Below are 23,836 nucleotides of genomic sequence, written 5' to 3'. Positions count from 1 at the left end.
CTTGTGAATCATATACAGTGCTTCCAAAGCATATACAGCACTTACCATGAATGGCTGTTGTGGCCTACTTCGAGCTGTTACAATTCACCTTTTGCACCTCGCAGTGCACCAAAAGGCTGTACGTTCTTTGCCATAAGTACTCGCGCACACCTCACTCCACCACCTCCTCTACCTATCCACCAAAGACCACAACTGCTTCCCCGACAACATACACGTACTCAGAGCTCTTACAATCGCAGTCCATCAACGCCACTATCGACTTTTCTCGTTCTCCACGATCCGAGCTAGATCAGTCACAAGGACCGATACCCTCCGACCTCACCCTCAACCGCAGCACGCAGCCGCTGTATAACTCTTTCAACCAGTCACTGATTGTGCCATCCATAGTAAACTTCGGCTATCGAACAACTGGGAAAGCAGCGCAAGATGCCTAGCTTCAACAGATTTAACAGCAATTTGCCCTTTGGAAAATCCAAGAAGGATAGAAAAGCCAACTCGTTTCCTCTTCGACTCACATTTACGGAGCAACCGCAATCCGACGACTACATAATCCGAAGTTTCGACGGCCTCTACTCCAAGACCGTCCGTGTTTGGAATGGCGGTGACTGGAACGACAAAGTCATGAATGGCGCCACAGGCACCTTGTTCGAATCGTCCCACCACGTGCCAGGGGAAAGTGCCAAGAGCCGGAAGGCTTTCAAAGATGGCAAGTTCGGATTTTGCCTAGAGTGGATCGACTTTGAGTACGGAGGGAATGTGTATCGTGTCCGCTGCATGAACGAGTTTTCTGTAAAGTCGCCGCAATGTACAGACCACCCAAAGGCAGTTTTCAAAGACGGGCCACACAGAGTTTATGATCTTATAAACTGGGGCGAGACGGTCACGTGGGGTATGATCAAAGATACCGAAGCCGAAGAGGTTCTGTTGACAGACGATCAACTCAAGTCGAGGGTCCTGAATGAGCTGACAGATATCGAAGCCAAGATAGATGAGGCTTACCAGAGCGGTAAGGATTCCAGAGAGCTGGAGAACAGGCATTCTGCCTTGCAGAGAGCCATCAGTAATAAGACCTACTTGCTTAAGGACCGATCAAACGCGATCGACACCAGTTCCGAAGTACCTGTATCTGGCTCCATCTACAGTTCCCGGAAGACTGTCAGTAATTCAGCACCAGGCAATGCAGCTCTCGACGCCAAGGCCAAGCGCAACCCGAACGGCAAGAAGAAGGGCAAGACTGGTTACATCAAAGACCTTACCAAAGGCCTTCACACAGTCAACGAGTAGACGGCGCTCACACAGGCAATGGAGACAAGCGGGCGAGCATTGTCTTGCCTAGGAGCATTCATTTGATGAATGATGCACTGAACACAACGCTCTGACAGCTCCGCCACTCCCTGTCAGAGCCTCTCAGTCGCGAATATGATTAGGTCCATCTCTTTCGGCGCGCATCAGCGTTGGTTAGGTAAGGATATTACGATTTACGGCCTTGTCGATGATACCCCATTTCTTTTGGTAACACAACGCCTACGCTTTCTCCCCCGGCCAGGCGCTGAGCGGTGATATAGCGAGGACTGCATCTCAAGCGTCTCCTGTAGCGTTGTTGTTTTGCACTACAATACAAGGAAACCAGTTACTATCTCTTTTTGCATCGTGATGCATGATGGTGGCTAATATCGTGGCGAAGGAGGATGAACATGAACTACGGAATACAACGTGATAGAGCGCGATTTGGCGTGTGTATTCGACCGAGGGCAAAGTTCGAAAAGTAGTGAGTGTGTCTGAGGGAAGCTGCGCGCAGCTAGCAGATCACTGCCGCTATGTTCCCTGCGATCTCAGATATGTTTTACCCATGTACACAGTCATACGATAGCCAAAAGAAGTCGTGATGTCGTAACATCGTATGATGATGACTTGAAGAAGTAGGGGATAGGTATATATTGCGCTGCACGGATGCTGACGGCAACTACCCCAAGATGCAGCTTCACCTATTAAAGTGATGGAAGCGAGATTGCTTTCCGTGTTTACATCGTCGTGTAGCAAGTAACATCTACCAAGCAGCAATCATAAGATCAGAGACAGAGTGAAGTGAGTGATAGCGCGGCGAAGCGCGACGCGACCGGAAAGAGCCTACACCAAAGACGCGTCCGTGCGGCTACAGACACCAATACCATACAGATAAATTCAGACAGAACAAGCTCAATGGACTACTGGCATAATATTCTTGGCATGGGTTATTCAGAATGATCTTCAGGTCAAATAAATATATTTGTTCGAGGCAGTAAACAGGGTGCACTCAATTTGTCAGACAGACGTCTTGGTCTAGATTTCATCAACTTCCCACAAATACATCATAGTCGGAAGCAAATAGCTCATACGCTGGAGCTTATACTTCCACTTCTTATTACGGTATATTCTCATAACCCCTTCGACCGCTCAGAAACCCTCTCGCGTACGCCGTGAAGATGAAACAAAGAACGCCAGACACCCATATCTTACGCCGATATATATCCCCCTGAGAGAAGGCAGTCTTGATCTTTGAGATCGGGTATCAAAATTTAAAAGTACGTGTTCATACGTCTAGATATGGGGGGAAATTTGCTTGCGCAACGTCTTAGTGAAAAACGTGGGTGTGAAAAGGGAAAGATCGAAACTTCGAACCGACCGCAAGAAGGGCCATGCGAAACGGAGAACAGGGAAGGACCTGTCTATTTTGGAGAACACTTAGCCCATACCGAACAGGTACTTGAGTTCATTCAAGTTGAGACGAGTCAGACTCTTTGAAGCCTTTTCGTCAAGAGCGGCATTGATCTCATCGCGCTTCCTGTCCTGAATGGCGACGATACGGTCTTCAACAGTCTCGGGTACAATAATGCGATGTACATAGACTTCGCGCTCCTGGGGCATGCGATGAGCGCGGTCGATAGCCTGCTCTTCGATGAACGGGTTCCAGAAGGGATCAAGTATGATCACCTGAGATGCCTTCCAAAGATTGAGACCAGCGTTACCAGCTTTGAGAGAAACCAACATAACGTTTTCGTTTGGATCGTCCATGAAAGCGTTGACGGCGTTGGCACGTTCATCCATCTTCATGCTGCCGTCGTAGCGTTGATATGTGATTCGCTCACGGTGCAGAGGAACTTCGACAAGATCGAGTAAGGACGTGAACTGAGAGAAGATTAACGTCTTTTCGGTCGGGTCGTTATTCTTGATCTCTTTGATTAGTTCAACGGTCCTGTTAATCTTCGCAGACGGAATGTAGGTCTTGTCTAGACGACGCAGGTAGCGCTTCTTGGCGCTCTTGTTGCGAAGTGACTCCTTCTTGAGTTGAGCGAGAGTCTGCTTGGGTTTGGCACGGGCCTTGCCCTTGCCCTTGCTGTGTTTGTTCGGCTTCCTGGCCTTTGGCTCCACCTTGGTCTCGAGTGCGGAGCCGAGCTCATCATCAGCCTCCGCCTCATCGGCTGCGTACTCTTCATCTTCTTCATCATCAACGATGAAACCAGCTAGGTTACCCTTCTTGTCAACATCTGGCGCTTCGTCTTCGTCCTCAGAGTCGGAATCGGAGTCTTCGTCCTCGGCCTCGGCCTCCTCTTCTTCAGATACGTCGGCCGACCCAAGACGATCAGGGCAGTGGACCTTGCAGAAGTGCTTGTAGTCCGTTATCAGCCTGGCCTTCAGTTCGCCACGACAGTGTGGGCACCTAGGCGTGCTAGTCTCGTCGTTGCCATCCTGTGCGGCGCGCATTGCCGGATCAATGAGCTTCTGGACACACTCACCGCATACCGTATGTCCACACGGGATGATGATGGTCGGATTCGGATCAGCTTCGAGACATATAGGACACTCAAATGTATCGTTTGCCTTCAGCCGAACAATAACATCGTCATTCAATTCTTCCGCACGGATCAAGAGGTCGTCTTCGGCAATACCCTCAGTCGCTGGTTGACTGAGGTCTTTGATCAGATGTGGATGACAGCATGCTTGACGGAGGCGAAGCAATAGAACCAAAACGTTGGCGTAGTTGGCTGTGACCGTACCCTTCTGAAGGTATTTGTTCATCTGAAGCTGCGACTTGGTTTCTAGGGCCTTGTAGAGGGCATGTTCTTCATCTTCAAACTCCACATTATCAATAGCCGAGTGCTTGGGTGGGATCACTGAAACAGGCTCTCCATCGACAACGGAGTCTTTCTGGCGTCGGAGCATAATGGCTTTGATCAGGATTTGGATACGATCAAGCGCGCGCTTCTTCGTGTGCTCGTTGGTGGTCTTCATGGGCTACAATCCGTTAGCAAATTATAATACTGTAGGGTCAGACTACTCTGCACTTACTTTGGCGATCTCGAGACTAAACTTGGTCCAATTACAATACGGCTCTGCCTTCAAAAACCGAAGAAGTGGGAAAAGCTCATCAACGCTGTTCATCATAGGCGTACCTGTCATGCACAAACGGTGTTTAGCCATAAGATCAGCGCAAGCCTTGGAGGACTTGGAGTTGCGGTTCTTTATATTGTGAGCCTCATCTATAACGATACGATACCACATGCACTCTTGCCCTAGCAGCGCGAGCCTGTCTTTAGCTTTGCGACGCATGCTAGGGTTGCGCAGCTCTTGGTCGTTGAGCATAGCTTCTTTCGAAGACTCCCTCTGTTTGAACTCCGAAGTGAGAGATCCAAATGTGGTCAAGACAACATCAAATTGACGAAGCCGAGCGAAATCAGCGTTCTTGCCACTGCCATGATAGAGGTGAACACTGAGCCTATGACGAGGATGGACATGACGTTCAATTTCCTTCTCCCACTGCCGCATAAGCGCAACAGGTGCGATTATGAGTGTTGTCTTGCAAGCCGGATTAGTGGACGGGTTCGCGCAGATGAGAGCCAGAGCCTGTATTGTCTTGCCCAAACCCATCTCATCCGCCAAGATGCCGCCCTTGGTCGAGCCCCGCTCCTTCTTGAGCAGCCATGTGAGACCGATACGCTGGTACGGCTTCAGGATGCAGGTCATGTTCTTTGGTGTGGGCTCTCGATCTTCGATATTCTCGCCATCATCCTTGATGTTCTCGAAAAGCTTCTCTATCGCGGCCGCCTCGTCAACATTGAGAGGAAAACTGCCATAATTGTCTTCGTCACTGTCTTTCCCTCGCATAAAGGGAGAAGGGTAACCTGCTCTGGCACGTTGATAATGGGGGGTTGGTTGCTGATATCCGTAACCACCGCCCGGTGCACTCGGTCCGATCAGGAACTCAGCAAGCTCTTCTGAGGCCATGAATTCCTGATTGAACGCATCAGCTGGTGCCATGATGCCATTTTCATAGTCTCCTTGATAAGTGCTGAGCTCTGGAAATGGCTCATAGAACAGATGCTGAATGGGATCTGATTGCGCATACATACGAGCAGGGAGCTCGAAGCGTTCAGGCGAAGGGGGGTCAGACTCGGTCAGGTCGACGAAGGGTATAGGTTCAGATTGACTTGTAGGAAAAGACTGTCGGCTAGGGAGTGATTGTGACCATGGGCCGACAGGCGAAGTTGGAGTTACGGGGCTTGGCTGCCCACTGACACGTTTGGCCTCTGGATAGTCAGATGATCCCAGACTTCGTTTCCGGCTCTGTTTTAGTTCAGGCAGAGGCGGAGAGGGTACTTGCAAGCCGTATGACGCACCATTGCTGTATGATGGGCCGCTGTGGTAGTTTGTGGGGTCGTGTTGCTCGACGTGTCCCCAGATACCATTATCGACATTGCTGTTGTCGGGCTGGAAGGCTCTTGCCAGTGCTTCAGCCTCGATTTCGCTTTGCCGCTGCTGGTCCGATAGCCTCTGGTACAGCTCGCTCAGCATGTTCTCGTAAAATGGCCTGTCATGGACATTGACGTTGGGAAGGACGGTATTGATGAGCTCAATGTGCTCTTGAATATTCATGGCTTCTTGCGACGCCATCTTGGCTTATACACTACTGTGGTAAAGTAGCCGAGCGATAGGGAATCGGTTGTAGCGGGGGCGTGGTGGTGGTGGTGGTGGTGGTGGGGTTGTGTCGCAAGTAGTGCGGCGCAGGCGGTTTCTATGGAAGCAGGGCGCGAGGAGTGCTGCGGCAAGGTGAAAGTGAATGTGGAGATGGTTCTGGTGGTGAGCGTGAGGCCCAGAAACCAGGCTGCCGTGCCTGCCCAGCTGGGAGGGAAAGAGCCGTCGAGGCAGTTGCAATGGTGGGCGCGACGCGTTGCGCGGGCCTTCTACCGGATATACGACGAAGCGGGAAGCGACGAAGGTGGTGAAATCAAGCAACGGGTCCGACAAAGAAGTGAACACAAACGAAGAGACGACGAGCGGACAAGGCGCTCCCGTCCTACCGTATTGGGGGCATGATAGCCTTGGGCAGTGGGGGGTGTGTTACAAGACGACGACGACAATTGGAGATAATGCGAAAGGCACTGCGCAATCCGACTCGTCGCGTCCCCCATGATTACCGAGAGGGCTGCCTTTGCTAGGCTGAGCGTGATGTCATCAGATTTAATCAAATCCAATAGAGCCGTCCATCAGGCGAAATGTGCAAACGAACGGTACACAGGGCGCGCAAAAAAGCCTTCTGCGCAGCTGCTGAGTTGGCCACGAGGCTGAAAGCTGAAGGACTTTGTTCTGCTACGCTCCGGTGAAGCAAACATGTCTATAGGGAGCTTGGCGTGCATCCATGTACAACGACGTCAAGCGAGGCGCGCGAGAGACGCGAAAATAATCGTCCTCTAGCTGCATGCAGTGGCTTCTCTGTCTATCATGGTCGAGTACGAGCATATGCATCGCAATTAGCAATTGCTCATGCCCCACCCCCAAACTGAGTTGTGTGAGTGACAACATCGAGTCTTGCACCCCGCGCCTGGTAAAAAGCAACAAAGGCATCACGAACTGTCTAGTTCGCTGCAGTAGGTGCAATTCAGGTATATCAAAAAGGCCATATACCTCGGACGAGTAGAACATCTCCGGCCAACCAGGCAGCTACATAGTCACAGAATTTGCAAACAAGGCAGCGAGTCCCCCAAAGTGCATGCATCATGGTCAAGCCGTGCGGCTGAACCCACCTGGCCCCCACCATCGTCCTCAATCATGAGCAAAAATAGTTGTTCATATCGAAGTGGCAAATTTTTGAAAGTTGCAAGAGCGACTTGAGCACCGCCAAAATAGATTCAATCCTTGGTAAAGCGAAGGTATCCGATACACACAACATTGCACGCCATTCAGACAGCCAAGTCAGACCCAGAGGGAACAAAACGCCCAAGATATGCAAAAGAGGTTTGCGTGCAAAAGCATGCGATAAAAAAAGCGGTAGGTAAGAGATAATACTCCCGACCAAAACAACAAGGACAAGTAAAACGCCAATGCTCGCTATCCGATCCGACCCCATCCAGTCCCCGTTCTTCTACCCAAGAGCCATCGCTTCGATTGGAGATTCGGGGTATTCGGTAATGATTCGACAGCCGGCTAAAACAGTTCTTTCGATATGTCGACGACGGTGTTGACGACGACGATTGGCGGCCAGGCTTCTAATCAAGCCTTCTCCTCTTCCTTGAAGGTCACAAACTCAGCTACTGTGACTCCGCAGCAAAAGCTACAACACACACATATTAGGGTCAATTTACTCACAAACTAGCGGACAAGGAACGTACTCTCTCGACACTGCCATTATCCGTCTGATCCACCGCCAGAAGATTTGGACTTTGTGCCCCACCACCTCGTTCTGTGAAGCCTCGTGAATCGAGCTGTGGTCGCTTCTTGCCGGGACTGGGCAGTCCTCCAGATGACGATGAAGCGCCTCCATTGTCGTTGCCCTTTGCAGGCAGAGTGATGTTGGGGAGGTGCGATGATGCTGTGTAGCGTGGCTCGCTCGAGTGGTCGTACATAGTGCTGCCGACTGTGGCACAGCGAAGGATAGTTTGGATGAGTTGGTTTTGGCGTAGAGGTTTGGAGAGGTAGTCCTGAGAGTTGAGTTAGTAACAGACAAGCGAAACGAGATAATAGTAACGTACGTCCATCTGCGCAGCAAGACACTTTTCGCGATCGCCAACCATGGCGTGCGCTGTTAGGGCGATGACTGGTGTCGATGGAATGCCGTTATCACGTTCCCATTCACGGATCTTTGCAGTGGCTTCGAAACCACCCTGACATGTTGTTAGTTACGAACCACGAGTTAGCAGTGCAGCTCAGCTTACCATAACAGGCATTTGCACGTCCATAAGCACGCAGTCGTAGCGTTTCTTCTGGATGTGTTCAAAGGCCTCAAGACCGTTGTTAGCCACAGTGACTCTGTGGTGGTACTTCTCTAGAATCCTGACAGCAAGCTTCTGGTTGACAGCGTTGTCTTCGGCCAGAAGAATCTGGAACGACTTGGAATGGTCTGAGACCAGAGGTGCAGCGCGTCCATCAAGTGCCGGAATGAGCGCATTGCCCAAGTCGATTGGTAGACAAGGCGTCGTCATATAGCTCGAGATACCATTCTCAAGCGCGGACCTGAGGCTGATGCATACATGTGGTGTGAGCATGACGAGAGGAATGTACTTGAAGCGTTCCGCGATCCTGAGCTCTCGCGCAGTCTTGTCATTGTCGACAATGACGCAGTCATACGGCATGTCTGTCCTCTTCGTCGTCTCAGGCACTTCCTCAACTGAGTGCACCACCATGGGCACAAGATCGAGAGTCTTGAGGTGCTCAATAATTTGGTCCGAGAAGCCAGTGTTGCCTTGATCGACAAAGAGCACAGTGTGTTGCTTGTATGCCACGAGCTGAGGCTGTATGGCTTGGATTGCCGGCTTGCCAAGACGTACTTTGCATGTGAAGTAGAACACACTGCCCTTGCCAACGTCTGATTCGACCCACATGCGGCCACCCATGAGAGTGACGAGACGTTTGGAAATGGATAAACCCAGTCCGGTACCTCCGAACTTCCTGGTAGTCGAGCCGTCTGCCTGCTGGAAGGTATCGAAGATGAGGTTGAGCTTGTCGCCACGGATACCTATTCCAGTGTCGGAAACAGCAAATTGGAAGACATAGTGATCTGGGTCACATTCTTGTTCTTGCGCCATGGAAATGGCTACCTTGACTTCTCCGAGCTCGGTGAATTTGATAGCATTACCAACCAAATTGAGAATGATCTGCCTCAATCTGAAGGAATCACCAACAACGTAATCGGGCACCTTGTAGGACACGTCATAAGCGAGGTTCAACTTCCGCTCGTTGGCTCTCGACGCTAAAGACTTGAGTGCGTTGAAGATGGTGCCTCGCATTGAGAATGGAATCTCTTCCATAACCATGCGGTTCGCTTCGATCTTGGAGATATCAAGGATGTCGTCGATGATGGTCAATAATTGACCAGCCAAGTTATGAACGATGGTCAACATCTCTCGCTGTGCGTGCGTAAGGTCGGTGTCGAGCGTAAGTTGAGTCATTCCGATGATACCATTCATGGGTGTTCGAATCTCGTGAGACATGTTGGCTAGGAACTCGGATTTCGTCTTGTTGGCCAACTCGGCTGCCTCCCTGGCGGCCGTATTCCTCTGGATACTTTCCCGCAAACTGGACACCATCTGGTTGATCTTCCTCTTCAGCTCGTCCATCTCACCGGAAGCTTCGACGGTTATTTGAGTGAACTTGCCCTCCATTGCAGCGTTGGTGATGTCACCGAAAGCGCGCACTTGTGACGTAAGGTTCTGAGCCATGGTGTTGACGTCTGTAGTGATTTCTTTCCATCGACCATCAATGTCTTTTACGTCTGCTTGACCACCCATCTTTCCGTCCACGCCCACATCGCGAGCTACACGCTTCACGGCGAGAGACCATTCATCAAGTCTCATAACCATGTCGTTGACGGTGTCTTTAAGCAATCGGATCTCTCCTTCGGCGTCCACGTGAACTCTGCGGCTCATGTCTCCCTTGGCGATGGCCTGCGTGACCTCAGAAATACTTCGTACTTGCAGCGTGAGATTCTGGGCCATAGTGTTGACATTGTTGGTCAGGTCCTTCCATTTGCCCTCAACGTTGTCGACCTGCGCTTGGCCGCCCAGGATACCGTCTGTTCCGACCTCACGGGCAACCTTGCTAACCTCTTGTGCGAATGTATTCAACCGGTCCACCATGGTGTTGATGGTGATCTTGAGGGACAGGATCTCACCCTGTACTTCTGCCTTGACCTTCCTGCTGAGATCTCCTCTTGCGACGGCTGTAGTGACTTCGGCAATTTCTCGTACTTGTGTTGTGAGATTCATGGCCATACCGTTCACATTTTCAGTGAGATCTTTCCAGGTACCCTCAACACCATGCACTGTAGCCTGTCCACCAAGCCGACCCTCGGATCCGACCTCTCGCGCAATTTTGGTAACTTCGTGAGCAAACTGCTGCAACTGGTCCACCATGCGGTTGATCGTAACCTTGAGTTCCAGAATTTCACCCTTGCATTCGGCTTCCACTTTCCGGGTGAGGTTACCTTGTGCGACGGCTGTTGTTACTTGGGCTATATCTCGCACCTGGGTAGTCAGGTTCTGAGCCATGGCATTCACGTTTACTGTCAGTTCGTTCCACATGCCCTTGACACCAGCAATCTCAGCCTGACCACCAAGCTTGCCTTCAGTTCCGACATCCCTAGCCACTTTGGTGACCTGGGTAGCAAATGACTGTAGCTGGTCCACCATGCTGTTGATCGTCTGCTGTAGCTGTAGGATTTCTCCGCGGGCCGGACGCTCAATCTTACGACTGAGATCGCCCATGGCGACAGCGGTTGTGACTACGGCGATCTCTCGCACCTGGTCGGTAAGATTCTTGGCCATCCCATTAACTGCAGGACACGTTAGTATCGGCCCGATAGTGGAACCCTAATCACAACGTACCACTATCAGTCAGCTCAGCCCAAATACCAGCAACTCCTGGTAGGTTGGCTTGACCGCCCAATCTGCCTTCGGTGCCGACCTCTCGGGCGAGAAATGTGACTTGACTTGCAAACTCCTGGAGCTGGTCCACCATGGTGTTGATTGTGCGCTTGAACAGGGTGATTTCAGGGTCCATCTCCTTAGCATGAATCAAAACCTTTTTGCTCAAGTCACCCATAGCGACAGCTGTAACGATGGCGCCAATTTCCCGCAGTGCTTTTTGGAAAGCCAAGTTGGCTGTGAAATGTCAGCCACAACGTTGCCTATTGGAGGGTGCTCGACGATACCTTGCTGATGCTTGCCGAGCTCCCTTTTGAGTGCGCCAATGTCTTCAATGCCGTGTTCGAATACCATGCTCTGTGTAGTTAATTGCTTGTTCACTTCCTGGCTCAGGTTGTCTGTGTTCTATCAGCATACAAGACATGCAGAAGTCATGTGTAGGCTCCTACCAATATGCTCGCGCTGGTTTCGAATCTGATCAGCTTGCTGGTTCAAGTGTACTCGCAGGTAGTTGAGCTGCTCTTCAGTGAGAGCCGCCGCGGGTTGTTCGGGGTCGCCATTCGACTCTTTGGCAGCGAGCCAGTTGGAGACCCAGATGGCGCGCTCCTTGTTGGATCCACGACGTCCTTGGGTGGGTGGGCCGTTGTTGCTGCGGAAGACTCCTGCTGGCGTATTTAACGCGCCATCCTCGGGTGGCTCTTGTGCTGGTGTCAGAGGGAACTGGCCCTGCTGATTCGCAGCATGGCTGCTCTTGTGCTCGAGAAAATCTATTCTTGAGCACAGCGCCGACAGCTCCTGCTCTAGTTGTGTCTTCTCTTCGCTGTCCGGGCCTGGCAGAGCGATGGCATTGGCAGCTGTTTTGGCTCCATTGGCAGAAACTTGTGCGCTGAAGCTAGGGTCTCGCGTAGGGTCATGTTGGCGGGCGAGGTTGCGGATGATGGCTGAGACGCTCGAGTACGTCTCTGCGGCCATTGTGGCGGCGGGTGGAAGGGTGAAAGGCTCGAAAGGCTGCTACGTGCGCATCTGGAACGGGCAAGATGAAGAGGAATGTGACGGGTCGGGTATCGATGGGAGAGCAGGCGGAAATGGACAAAGGAGGGACTGAAGAGCCTTCCGGGGCAGACGACTGCGAGGATACTGATGGATCGCGAGACGAAGTTGGGAGGTATCGAAGAGGCGCGAGCAGGGGACGCCCCGCTAGGATGGATATCCAGTATCGCCCAATCAAGGTTAGCGTCAAATTTAGCAGCTAGGCAGCGTGGTGAAATAGCCGCAAGCCACCAGTTGCACGAGTCCGCGGGGACTTGCAAAAACTGCGTGGGAAAGAAAGCGCGAGTACAGCCCGACGAAGCGTGCTACGGTATGCTGCCTCACTCTCCCGCAGGATTGCCCGAATTGCTGCCGGGTTTGGAAAACAGACTGGAGGCAGAGTGACAGCTGCGGCGCTAGGCCGAGAAGGACCTAGCACAGCCCTGGTGGAGTGAAGCCGTGCACGTTGGACCTTGGAAAACGGACATGTCGGACCATGCTAACCAACGGCCACTTGCTTGAACCTCCCACGGCGAATTCAGCGCCCTCAGCACAGCGAGACCGCACACCTCACACCGCCGACGTCATCCTCCCTGTCCAGCCCCTCGCCGACACCGCGAAATGAAGTGCGACCATGCACCCAGCATCCGCGTGCCATCTTTTAGCACGCACGGGTATACGAACAGAGCGACGAATGGCAGCACGACCGAAGCCACCCAGCACCCGCCCATGTGGCAAATTACCCCTATTCGCTGCTAACGGCGGGCGGAACAGGCATCGCCTAACACTGCAGCGCACTCGGGATACGTTAGACTTCAACGCCCTCGCTGGAGTGTGAATGCGCCTCCAATCTAACCACGGCTTGACTGCGCTGCTCTCCTGTTTGATCTGCATGCCACTGCGCACATGGTACTCGTGCCATGGTTTCAGTGCCATCGATCGCAATACAGTGCGGCGTGGCGATGCATCTCAGATCTTATCATGCCATGCTGACACCTGACAGAGGGGCTCTTTGATGGTGGGCACAGTGGGGTACACTTGTTCACAAAAGAGTCGCTTCGCTCAGGGTCTCTCCCGGGCGTCCGGCCTACTGTAGTAAGCGTGTTTGGGCGGAAGCCGGCACATGCTTGGTAACACGCGAGGACGTGTTTTCTAGACGGCTTCTTGGTTTTTCCAATTTTGACTCGCCATTGCATGAATTCAATGAAGATTGGGGAACCCGGTCGGCACATCCGACCATCCCCCGGGTAGTAGCCTCGGGGAACTAATCATCCAGCGTCCCGATTAGTCTACGCCATTGACTAACAGGTCGGCAAAATTTCAATATTGCCTTTTACATCAATGCGGAACTCAAAGTTTATCAACGGCATCCACATGTGTATCTGGTTATCCAAAATTGTTATGAGATCATACCTACCTAGACCCTTACATCTGGCCTCCTAAGGTTCTCTCCATCATCTCAGGACGAAGTGTCACCAGGGGGTGAAAGAATTTGTGTCGTATTAGACCTTAGGATGCTATCTTCCACACCTATGTATATAAGGTAAAACGTATCCCGAAGGTACTCGTAGGGTTTTATTTCAACAGAGTCGGGAGATGCAAGACAGTGTACACCCCTGCATGTAGTATTCGTTGCAACTTGCTCAAATTAGGCTTTCATGTAGATGGTACATGATCTCGTACGAACAGGCGTTCTTTGCAGTATACGGAACAATCACGACTCTCGACATCGAAGCATTGCGCTATGCCGTTGCAGTGGTTCCTTACTGCATAAAAAAACAGCACATGTAGTCAGAGTTAGCACAGCACAGAAGATGCGTATAGAGAATCTCAATCCTACCACAGTATAGCAGAAGTTATGCAAGCAAGAAGTTGGACTGAAACACGCGTATTGATCAAATGGTGACTCCGATCGTTCAGTCCATAGTATTTTCTCAGAGTCCAATTTCCTCCATGTCTTATTCTCGCACGTCTCTAGTAATCTAGGAGCGCCTCGGTCGACGGCTGCCAATTACTTCCCATTCCCGTTCCCAACCCCAAGGCACCCATCCGCCACTGAGAGGTGGCCATACTAGGCCTCTGCGATAGTCTCAGTGTTCGACCTCCATCTGTAATTGTGACCATGTCCCTCTCTCCGTTCGCACCGCCTTCGTGTGGCAGACTGGGTACGTTCCATTCACCCGTTCGTCGCTCATAGATGTCTCTTCTCGGGCTGTTTAAGGATCTCGATAGCGTTGGTGGAAGGAAAAGTCTCGCGCGGCATAGTGGACATGTGGTCGATGATGCGACCCATGCGCTTAGGCAGGACATGTGGAAGATGTGGCCGCATTGATCGATTTTTGAGGCCGGGTTCTCGTATGTGTAATGTTCGAGACAAATGGAACAGTCGGCTTGGGTATTGTTGGGCGCGCATGTGCGGAGGGGCTTTAAGCCGTATGTGAGGAAGGCATCATCTGATGTGTAGGGAAGGATTGGGGATGTAGCTGTGCTCGTGGTTGTGGTTGTGGTAGGTGGCATGGCTGTGTCCTCGGTGATGGTGAGAATCCCGAGATTGTAAGAGTCTTGTAATGGTTAGACTTTTGTGGTAGTGAGATTGTTTAGAGAAGAGTGTTGCGATGGAAAGACCAAAAGAGAATGTAGCCTCCCTTTTTATGAGGGCAATTTGTGTTGGACTCTGGTAGCATTACTTCGGTGTGGTTCCGTCGACCCAAGGAATGATGATTAGGCGAATCACGACTTATCAGATACCAATGGTTCGCGAAATGCGTGCTGCCATGAGAACGGTGGTATCGAAAATTGGATAAGCAGTATTAAAGAAGATAGGCCTGGCTACCTAAGCTTCTTAGCATGCGCAACCAGGCTCTCGATAACTTGCTCAAATGCGTCCTTATCTCCGAGTGCGCTCTCCAGTCGCTTCTGCCAATATTCAAATACCTCTTTTGCTCTTTCTTGCAGTCCCTTCAAATGATCAATGTGCATCTTCAGCTCATCATCCGTCAGCCCTTGGAGCGCTGCATCCGTCGTCGCGCATAGTTGCATCGTACTGCTGATGTCCAGCTCTGGAGGAGGTGGTGGTCCCTTGCGTTTTCGCTCTGGTTTCGAACTTGATGAGTCGACTGAAGTAGAAGATTCGTTCTCGCGCTTGATTCGTCCTAATGGCCCACCATTATTCCGACCGTCTGAAGAGGGGCGAGGGGAGCGATCGCCGGGTATGTGTATCGAAGGGAGAATGAGTTTCTTTTGTTTCGAGGCGGGAAGGATTTCGTCAAGATCAACTGGAACACCTAGTGAGACCAGGAACAACCGCCGTATACGTGAGCGAACCCAATCAGGGGGCTGCAGTGGAGGCGGTGCGACTAATTGCGTCCATAACGAGTGGCTGCGTTCTGAGAGGAAGATGGATCGGGTCTCCTCGATATTGGTGGATATTGTGGGTATGTCGTCGTGTGCAGGGTACATGTCATCTAAGTAGGGCTGTGTTGCTGTGACGATTTCTTCAAGTGATGTGAGTTGATCAAAGTCTAAGACGGGCTGTGTAATGAAAGGTTAGTCAGACTATCACCACAGCAAGCGGACAAGGCAGTAGTATATGTGGACTAGAATTGCTGCGACTTACAGGACCTGGCGAGGGGACAGGTACAGGAGGCTGTTCTGGGGGCTTATCAAACGATGTCTCTGCATCGTCCTCGCCTTGCTGAAACCCATCGTCAAAGTCCCCAAAATCATCGTCACCCTCTTCGCCTTGTTCAAAGTCGTCGAAGTCGCCAAAACCATCGTCGTCACCGTCGTCCTCGCCAAAGCCGTCATCTTGCTCAGCGGAGGCATCGGCTTCCGGCACAGATTCGGTTGCGTCGTCGCTCGGGCTTACTGGAGACCTGTCATGCGAGGTTGGTGACCCTTCTTCCGTCAATGGTACGCAGGAGGCACCAAGGAAATGCCCTACGTACCTGGGTTGCTGCGCTGTGGAGGCTCTGGTGCTCTGACAATTACATCAGGCGTAGCATCGGCAAGACGCTGCTGGTGGGCAAGTGTACCGGGAACATCGCCGTAGCTGGGCTGGTCGGGATCGATCTTCTCGACGATTGTCTTGGGCACTGGCGTTCCTCCTGGTGTAAGAGGCCTATCACTTGTGCTAACGCGAGACGTACTACGACTTCGCGTGCCGTCGGGTACAATCTCAACCTCGTCGGGTACTGCGTCTTGGGTGCGCATGTTGTATGCGTCTGTACCTGGCACCTCGCCGTGGGCCGGCTCGTCGTCTACTCGCTCAACTCGCGTGATGGGAATGGGCGAGACCATCTCAGACCGTCCGGGCTGGCCTTCTGAGGCATCAGAGAAGTGTTCGTCGCTGGACTCGGCTGCATTATGTTAGGATTAGTACGGGCAAGTGGGACAGCCAACATACCCAGCTCTTTCGCGCCAGGGTCTTCCAGCTCTACACTCTTGCGGGGCGGTGCTAACTCGTCCGGCATGTCGACGATGTTGAATGGATCTTCACTTGATACGTGTATTTCTTATACAAGCACCCGTACAGACTTGGTCTACCAGATTGGATGTGGAGGACAAGTACAGTGTGAAGGCGACAAGTGGAAGTGCTGCGCCTCGTTGCTTGAGCGTGTCGTCGTTGTCTCAGGCACGCTCGATTAGCGGGGGACGAGCGGTCTGGACGCTCCAGCACCGGGAAGGTGGGAACAACAATTCACCGGAGCTAAAGCTTGACCCATGCACCTGTTTGTCTAACTTTTGGGTTGCGACGACATTGATGCGCGTGAGAAGAATAAACGTTTACGCGCATCCCTTCCAACTCGTCAATTAGCGGCCCGGCACACTCATCTACGGGCGCAACACGACTAGACATTTGCGCGTTCCCAATCTCGCCGACATAAACAGCTCTTTCACCGTCAACACAAACACCCGCCAGAGCTCCTCCACCACAACCGCCATCATGAGCTTCACATTCGGCCAGCAAGGCAACAACAACAACAGCGGCGGTAGCAGCACACCGAACAAGTCGCTGTTTGGTGCTGCGCCTTCCACTGGTAGTGCGACGCCATCTCTCTTTGGAACTGCAAACAACAACACGTCCAGCACACCGGCCAGCGGCGGTCTGTTTGGTTCTGCTGGTGGTAACACAGGCAGCTCAGGCGGTCTTTTCGGCGGCGCATCGAGCACACCTGCGTCCAAACCAGGCGGTCTTTTCGGCGGAGGCTCAGCTACACCTGCTGCGTCCTCGACACCAGCTTTCGGCGGCGGCTTTGGTTTCGGAAAGAAGGAGGGAGATGCGCCAAAACCAGCTGGAGGCCTATTTGGTGGAGCTTCTACTGGCGGACCGGCAACGTCTTCTGCGCCCTCGTTCGGATTCGGTAACGCAGGTGGTGAGCATCCAAGCACATTCCCGACTTCCAACGCGTCTGCTAACACCGCATCTAGGCTCGACACCAACAGCTACACCCGCAGTGAACAAGACGTCGTTCCTTCCTTCCACTACCCCAGCCGGCGCCCCTCCAGGTCCAAGCCTGTTTGGGCAGAATAACCAGGCCAGCGGAGGCACATCCTCTTTGTTTGGCGGCGCAAAGCCAGCGGCAGCCACATCGTCTTCCACACCAAGTCTATTCGGCGCTACTGCTGGCCAACCTGCTGCTAAACCCTCAGGAGGCTTCAGCATAGGAGGAAACACGGGGGCCTCAACCGATACGAACAAGCCCGCTGCTCCCGCAAGCAACCTTTTCGGAGGCGGAAACCAGTCAACCCCTACTTCACAAGACGCGCAGGCTTCTAAACCTGCAGGCGGCCTCTTTGGTGGGCTGGGCAGCACAACTCCCTCCTCGACACCCGCGAAGCCCTTGGGAGGATTTAGTGTGGGTGCTACACCCGCACAGCCAGCTTCCTCCCAGCCTTCGTCTACTCCGGCCTCTGGCTTGAGCCTAGGTGGAAACAACGCTGCGTCATCTGCTTCTGCAACACCTAGCCTGTTCTCACCTGGAGGAGCTTCCACACCGGCATCTACAGGTGGTGGCTTCAGCTTTGCCAAACCTGCTGCTCCTGCCAGCACGGCTGCGACTACTGGAGCTACAACCACTGCCACAAGTGGTGCACCCACGACAACCGCATCATCGGGCACATCCTTGTTCCCAAGCATAGGAGGTGGATTGGGAGCCGGGAATACTCCGTCCTCTGCTCCTGGGACTGCTGCTACTACCACCTCTGGTACCACCTCTGGTACCACCCCCAGCTTATTTAGCAAGCCCGCAGGAAGCGAAGCACCAGCGGCGTCTTCCAACACCACTTCACAGCCAGCCCATTCCCTTGGAGCAACTAGCGGAAACAATGCAGTTCAGAGCGGGCTTGCTGCGTCGACTGCCGGGCCCGCACCGTCAGCGCAGTCACGGCTGAAGAACAAATCCATGGACGAGATCATCACACGCTGGGCCGCCGACCTCTCCAAGTACCAGAAGGAATTTCAATCGCAGGCTGAGACGGTCGCATCATGGGACAGGGCTCTGGTCGAGAACTCGGACAAAGTCCGCCAACTGTACTCGAAGACTTTCCAAGCCGAGCGCGACGCCGCTGAGGTCGAGAGACAGCTGACCATGATGGAAGAGAACCAACAGGAGCTCGACTCATATCTAGATCGCTATGAGAAGGAGATTGACAACCTCATGAAGATGCACGGTGTCAGTGGCAAGAACGAGACCCTACGCGGCCCAGACCAAGAGCGCGAGAGGACGTAAGTGAAATCCTAAGAACTGCCTATATCTACAAGTCAACTGACAACCACATAGTTACAAGCTTGCCGAGAAGCTCCAAGACCGCCTCAACGAGCTCAACAAGGACCTCACTGAGATGATTGAGGAAATTAACAATACCTCTCAGACGCTCAGCAAGACGGGCAAGCCAGACGATCCTCTCACCAAGGTCGTCCGTGTTCTCAACACTCAGCTTGCGCAGCTTCAGCTCATCGATTCTGGTGCTTCGCAGCTTCAGGAGAAGATTACCAAGGCACAGAGGGAGACGCAGCGTGTCGGTGCTAATGGCTGGAATGGACTTGGTTCGGATCCTTCAGCCGATTTCATGAACAGCATGCGTGGGGCAAGAGCATCGCAGAGATTTTAATAGGATGGGTTAGCAGAATGATGATGTAGGATAGGCATGGTCTTGTGCTTTGGTTGATAGGGTATGGTCGCATACATTGGCGTTTTCCAGGCGTTTTTTGCACCGAAAGTCGTGCGTACCTTCGAGTCTATAACGTCTCATCAAGAAGTAGACCTAAAAACTAGTAACATACGGTCATGTCAAACACCTACGCCTTCTCTCCATCTCCTCTCCCAAATGTCCCCTCATCCTCACCCTTACCCCTGACGGCATCATGCACAACACCCCCTTCCAACATCCTCCTCCTCTCAGTCCTCGCCTGCATCCACGCCAACGCCGCCGTCCAGGCCGCCATAGCAATACTAACGGCAATCATAGCCCACATACCCCTAGTAAAGTACGGCGCGAAATTTGCCCCATAGAATACGATGCTCCACCATGCGTTGATGGCATTACTTCCCATGTTCATGCTTGCAATGACCACGGCACGTAGACTGTCTTCTTCGTAGCGTAGTACGTCGTTGGCCCAGGCGAAGAAGGTGGCTTGGCAAGCATACACGCTGCCTGCCCAGTAGTACATTGCGAAGTGGATGGTGGTATTCTGGGGGTAGGCGAGAATGAGGGAGGAGGTTATGATGCCGGTTATGCCGATCCAGTAGCCGACGAGATAACGTTTGCCACCCATGAAATCAGTCAGCGTAGCCCAGAACAAAGTTGAGACGATACCGACAGCGGGGACTCCGGTGGGGTAATTATTGTTCTGAGCTACGGTATAAGTGTTTGTAGGATGTGAGCGCATGTACAGTTGCAACAAGGCGTTTGTGCTGAAAGACTCTGTTTCTCCGGCTAGAATCCAGAGGATGACGAAGAAGTACCAGTACCATGTTGAGAAACAATGTCTCAAAAAGGACAAGGATATCGGAGTGCGCTCTGAGACTTCGGGGACGCGTGAGATGGCTAGCGCTTTCTCTGAGGCGCTGAGGTAGGGCGCTCGTGTGTTTCTTGGAGTGTCGGGAAAGAGGAGGAAACCGTAGACGGCTACGGGTAGTGTGATGATTCCGTCGATAACTGAAGGGGGGTTGGTGTTAGTGCGTAGATTGTAGATGTTGCCAAGACAACTTACTAAAGAGCCATCGCCAACCACTCATCCCCCTAAGACCGTCCATGCTACTATGTATACCTGTCTGGATGAAGCCGCCAATCATAGTACCAGCAAGACCTGATGCGGTGAAGATTCCGGAGCGCTTTCCTAGCTCTTTCTCAGTGTACCAGGAACCAAGGATGTAGTGAGTTCCTACAAACGTCGATGATTCAAATAGCGCTTGGAAGAAGCGGATTGCCATTATGTCCTGAGGCTTTTGAGCGGCCGCAGTGACCATTGTTAGGCCTGCCCATGCTACCTGAGATCATGTTAGTCATGATGTCGGATTGAACTCTGGGGAGGAACGCGCACCATGCATGCAGGGAAGAAATAGCGAGGCTTGATGTAGTAGAGTAAAACGTTACATGGCACCTGTCCTATGGTATACCTGAACATGATAGATCAGCATGTGTCTGTATGTCCTTTTTTTCGTGCTCACTCACCCTACAGTGAAGACGGTGTTAATTTGATTGAGTTGGTTGCCTTTGAAGCTCAACTCTTCCCTCATACCAGAGACGTATGCATTGTTGAGATTGGTGCGATCAAGATAATTCAGGAAGTACATGAGACAGCAGAAAGTAAGGATGAAGAAGTCAAGCTTCTGCACCAGCTTGCGCTCGCCTGGCGCATTTTGGTCGCCCCGAAGATAGGCGATGAAGCTGTTAGCCATCTTGAATTGAGATTTTGCTCTCAATTGGGCAGAGGTGATGCGCCCTGTCGCTATGGATGTGCTGTTGAGCAATGGAAGATGACTTTGCTTGTCGTCGAAGAGCTGCCACTATCGGTTATGTTTGTAGTATTGGTTATTCTTCGGATGACATTGTCCGTCCCATGCATCATACGACCGATAGACGCTGGGGGCAGGATATGAACGATACTATGCCACTTATGACTGACTCGAGATAGACACATTCAGTAAGTGTTTATGCCGATCATATCGCCTGTGTCCAAGAGCTGATTGCCGGTATCGGTTATTTGGGTGTTCGTATCTGAGTCTGAACAAGGCAGGTATATCCTCTTGACCAGTGATAGTTTATCTCGGCCGAAGCAACGGGATGCCTGCTAGGAGTTAGTCTGGGTCGGGCGCGTCTAAAAGTGCGGGGAATGGTATTGTCCACGCCTCCAATGGCTTCGGTTGGAGACCACCATCACAGATGGATCGCGGCGCAGGAACCGAGAGTGGCGAGTATACATCGCGGCATGGTGATGAGCACTCACAGAGGCGTTTGAAGTAATTGTCTTCTGATTCAGCAAACACATATACAGCTGTTCTTCGATTTCGCAGTAGCTTGGCGTTGCGAAAGTCTGGAAGTATGACATCTGAAGCGAATTGGGAGAAAGTTGCTGCGGGGAAGCGCGCAGCTCTCGCGGAATCCATTCCGACCGATTATCGCATACCGCAGGACAAGATACCACCAGAGTCACAACTCAACGTGACAACATGGCCCAAGGAGTCTGGATGGTTTACAGCAAACGAGCTTGAGATTACTGAGAGTACCGCATCGCATATCCTAAAGAAGATCGCGTCGAAAGCATGGAGTGCCGAGGACGTCACGGTCGCGTTCTGCAAACGCGCTGCAGCAGCTCATCAACTGGTATGGCAGAACCCCCAAGAAAGAGACTTGAATTAATTCCATGGATGTTTAGACCAATTGTCTTAGCGATGCCTTCTTTGATGAAGCAGTGCAGCAAGCCAAATCCCTCGACAATCATCTCCAACGAACTGGCAAGACTGTAGGACCGCTCCATGGTCTGCCAATCTCGCTCAAAGACAACTTCAATGTAAAGGGAAAAGACAGTACTGTAGGCTTTACTTCGTTGGTGAACCAGCCGGCGGAATACAATGCTACGTTGGTGGAAATACTCGAGCGACTAGGCGCAGTCCGCTATTGCAAAACCAATGTGCCGACGGCCATGATGATCGTACGTATACGCGTATATATACTAGGTAGGGAACTGACAAGATACAGGCAGAATCTGTTAATAACACATTCGGACGTACCGTCAATCCGCTGAATCGCAAAGTCACCTCTGGTGGTTCTTCAGGTGGGGAATCAGCCCTCATCGCGTTTGGAGGAAGTCCTTTAGGCGTCGGAACCGACATAGTATGTTTCATACCACACCGTACACCTCTCATGTCTAACAATATCAGGGTGGCAGCTTGCGTATCCCAGCAGCATGTACTGGCATCTTCACTCTTCGCCCGTCCTTCGGTCGTTTCACCACACAACGATGTAGATCTGGCCTCGCTGGTCAGGAAGCAGTACAAAGCGTCAACGGACCCATGGGAAAAACACTTGAGGATATAAAATTGTACTCAAAGGCTATTGTCGACGCGCAGCCGTGGAAATTAGACCCAAAGATGCTGCCTATCCCGTGGCGGTCAGTGGATGCTCCGACGAAGCTCAAGATAGCAGTGCTTTGGAACGATGGCATATGCTTGCCCACACCTCCTGTAACACGCGCTCTGAAGGAAACGGCAGAGAAGCTGAAGAAGGCTGGACATGAAGTTCTGGATTGGGATCCAAAACTACACGGGACTGCGCTGACACTTCTGGTGAGCCATTTTTAGAACTACACCGACCTCCAAGCTAACAAGCATAGGGACGAATGTTCGTCGCCGATGGAGGTAAGAGTGTCGAAGCATTGCTCGGAATAACAGGCGAGCCGTATCGACCCGAGATGGTTCAGTACAAAGATGCCAAGGAACTGGGCGTGTACGACATGTGGAAACTGCATTCAGAGAGATCTGAGCTACAACGGCAATACTTGGAACAGTGGATGGCCATTGAAGGGCTAGACGCCATCCTCGGTAAGCTGAGTATTCTTACCTATCAAACATCCGTCTCTGACATCTCTTAGCACCCACAACTCCGTACTCGAGCGTAGCGCATGGTGACTTCAAGTATGTCGGGTATACTGGTGTATATAATGTGGTTGACTACGCTGCCGTATCTTTCCCATGTGGGGTCTCAGTCGACAAAGCAATCGACAACCACGCGAGCGACTACAAGCCTCAGAGCGACTTCTGCCAGGATGCATACGACAGCTGTAAGCTATATACTCGGTCGTCAATGGGTGTTCCTAATGACTAATGAAAGACAGATCAACCTGAGCTACTTCATGGCCTGCCAGTTAGTCTCCAGTAAGTACTACATCGTTTCTTGTTTTAAAGGGTAATTCTGACCTCTGCAGACTTGTTGCGCAACGGCTGGAAGAGGAAAAGGTTCTTGCTATGACCGAGACGGTACTTCAGGCGATACGGTCTTAGTGACATGATTACGTAGAATGAAGCCTTACCTTTGGAATATACTTGACGACGCTGTTTCATCCTGATACAGTAGCTGAGCAACGCAGCTTCCTCGTAGCATTAGCAGGGTTTCGAGCGCGTGACATGGCGCAAGAGCTATCAGTCACGTCGAACAAGTAAACAGATGGCTAACATCGACCTTCGTGTTCGTACGCTCCAAACGACACCATTTCTTCTATCTTCCACGTCGTCTATCCTTTTCGACTCATCGTTACAGCGACCAGCTTCTTCTACGCCCTCTACCTCCGCCGCCCTGTTTGCACGTAGGTGCAAGCAATCGAAGTTTGTCTACTCATATTCGTTATACCTTTCGCCCTCATAGCCCACTTCTCACCTGACTCCTTCAGCAATTGGGTCGTCAGACTTCGCGTC

General features: G+C 51.9%; 7 protein-coding genes across 7 annotated transcripts; 3 read left to right on the top strand and 4 right to left on the bottom strand.

Annotated features, from left to right (window-relative positions):
* Positions 1 to 426: 426 nt before the first annotated feature.
* ALTATR162_LOCUS7331 (uncharacterized protein) lies at positions 427 to 1,284 on the top strand (the record flags this gene model as incomplete). The annotated part of the gene is made up of 1 exon (XM_043314959.1): positions 427 to 1,284. The coding sequence occupies one exon, from the start codon at positions 427 to 429 to the stop codon at positions 1,282 to 1,284; it is 858 nt and encodes a 285-aa protein (XP_043170894.1).
* A 1,437-nt stretch (positions 1,285 to 2,721) lies between these two features.
* ALTATR162_LOCUS7330 (uncharacterized protein) lies at positions 2,722 to 5,928 on the bottom strand (the record flags this gene model as incomplete). The annotated part of the gene is made up of 2 exons (XM_043314958.1): positions 2,722 to 4,272; positions 4,327 to 5,928. 2 exons carry the CDS (start codon positions 5,926 to 5,928, stop codon positions 2,722 to 2,724), a joined length of 3,153 nt encoding a protein of 1,050 aa, XP_043170893.1.
* A 1,630-nt stretch (positions 5,929 to 7,558) lies between these two features.
* On the bottom strand, positions 7,559 to 11,864 carry ALTATR162_LOCUS7329 (uncharacterized protein; the record flags this gene model as incomplete). Its single annotated transcript, XM_043314957.1, has 7 exons — positions 7,559 to 7,585; positions 7,644 to 7,952; positions 8,004 to 8,135; positions 8,187 to 10,801; positions 10,854 to 11,129; positions 11,180 to 11,290; positions 11,342 to 11,864. 7 exons carry the CDS (start codon positions 11,862 to 11,864, stop codon positions 7,559 to 7,561), a joined length of 3,993 nt encoding a protein of 1,330 aa, XP_043170892.1.
* Positions 11,865 to 14,750: 2,886 nt separating this feature from the next.
* On the bottom strand, positions 14,751 to 16,393 carry ALTATR162_LOCUS7328 (uncharacterized protein; the record flags this gene model as incomplete). The annotated part of the gene is made up of 4 exons (XM_043314956.1): positions 14,751 to 15,452; positions 15,538 to 15,788; positions 15,869 to 16,279; positions 16,327 to 16,393. 4 exons carry the CDS (start codon positions 16,391 to 16,393, stop codon positions 14,751 to 14,753), a joined length of 1,431 nt encoding a protein of 476 aa, XP_043170891.1.
* A 473-nt stretch (positions 16,394 to 16,866) lies between these two features.
* Positions 16,867 to 19,034, top strand: ALTATR162_LOCUS7327 (uncharacterized protein; the record flags this gene model as incomplete). Its single annotated transcript, XM_043314955.1, has 3 exons — positions 16,867 to 17,296; positions 17,352 to 18,648; positions 18,704 to 19,034. The coding sequence occupies 3 exons, from the start codon at positions 16,867 to 16,869 to the stop codon at positions 19,032 to 19,034; spliced, it is 2,058 nt and encodes a 685-aa protein (XP_043170890.1).
* Positions 19,035 to 19,221: 187 nt separating this feature from the next.
* Positions 19,222 to 20,824, bottom strand: ALTATR162_LOCUS7326 (uncharacterized protein; the record flags this gene model as incomplete). The annotated part of the gene is made up of 4 exons (XM_043314954.1): positions 19,222 to 20,081; positions 20,137 to 20,413; positions 20,467 to 20,542; positions 20,598 to 20,824. The coding sequence occupies 4 exons, from the start codon at positions 20,822 to 20,824 to the stop codon at positions 19,222 to 19,224; spliced, it is 1,440 nt and encodes a 479-aa protein (XP_043170889.1).
* Positions 20,825 to 21,467: 643 nt separating this feature from the next.
* On the top strand, positions 21,468 to 23,425 carry ALTATR162_LOCUS7325 (uncharacterized protein; the record flags this gene model as incomplete). The annotated part of the gene is made up of 8 exons (XM_043314953.1): positions 21,468 to 21,749; positions 21,802 to 22,077; positions 22,125 to 22,259; positions 22,307 to 22,711; positions 22,759 to 22,966; positions 23,017 to 23,205; positions 23,260 to 23,299; positions 23,350 to 23,425. The coding sequence occupies 8 exons, from the start codon at positions 21,468 to 21,470 to the stop codon at positions 23,423 to 23,425; spliced, it is 1,611 nt and encodes a 536-aa protein (XP_043170888.1).
* Positions 23,426 to 23,836: the final 411 nt, after the last annotated feature.

Source organism: Alternaria atra, assembly GCF_907166805.1.
Source record: "Alternaria atra isolate CS162 genome assembly, contig: 28, whole genome shotgun sequence".
In the NCBI taxonomy this organism is placed as follows: Eukaryota; Fungi; Ascomycota; class Dothideomycetes; order Pleosporales; family Pleosporaceae; genus Alternaria; species Alternaria atra.
This window is presented reverse-complemented; position numbering and strand designations above follow the sequence as displayed.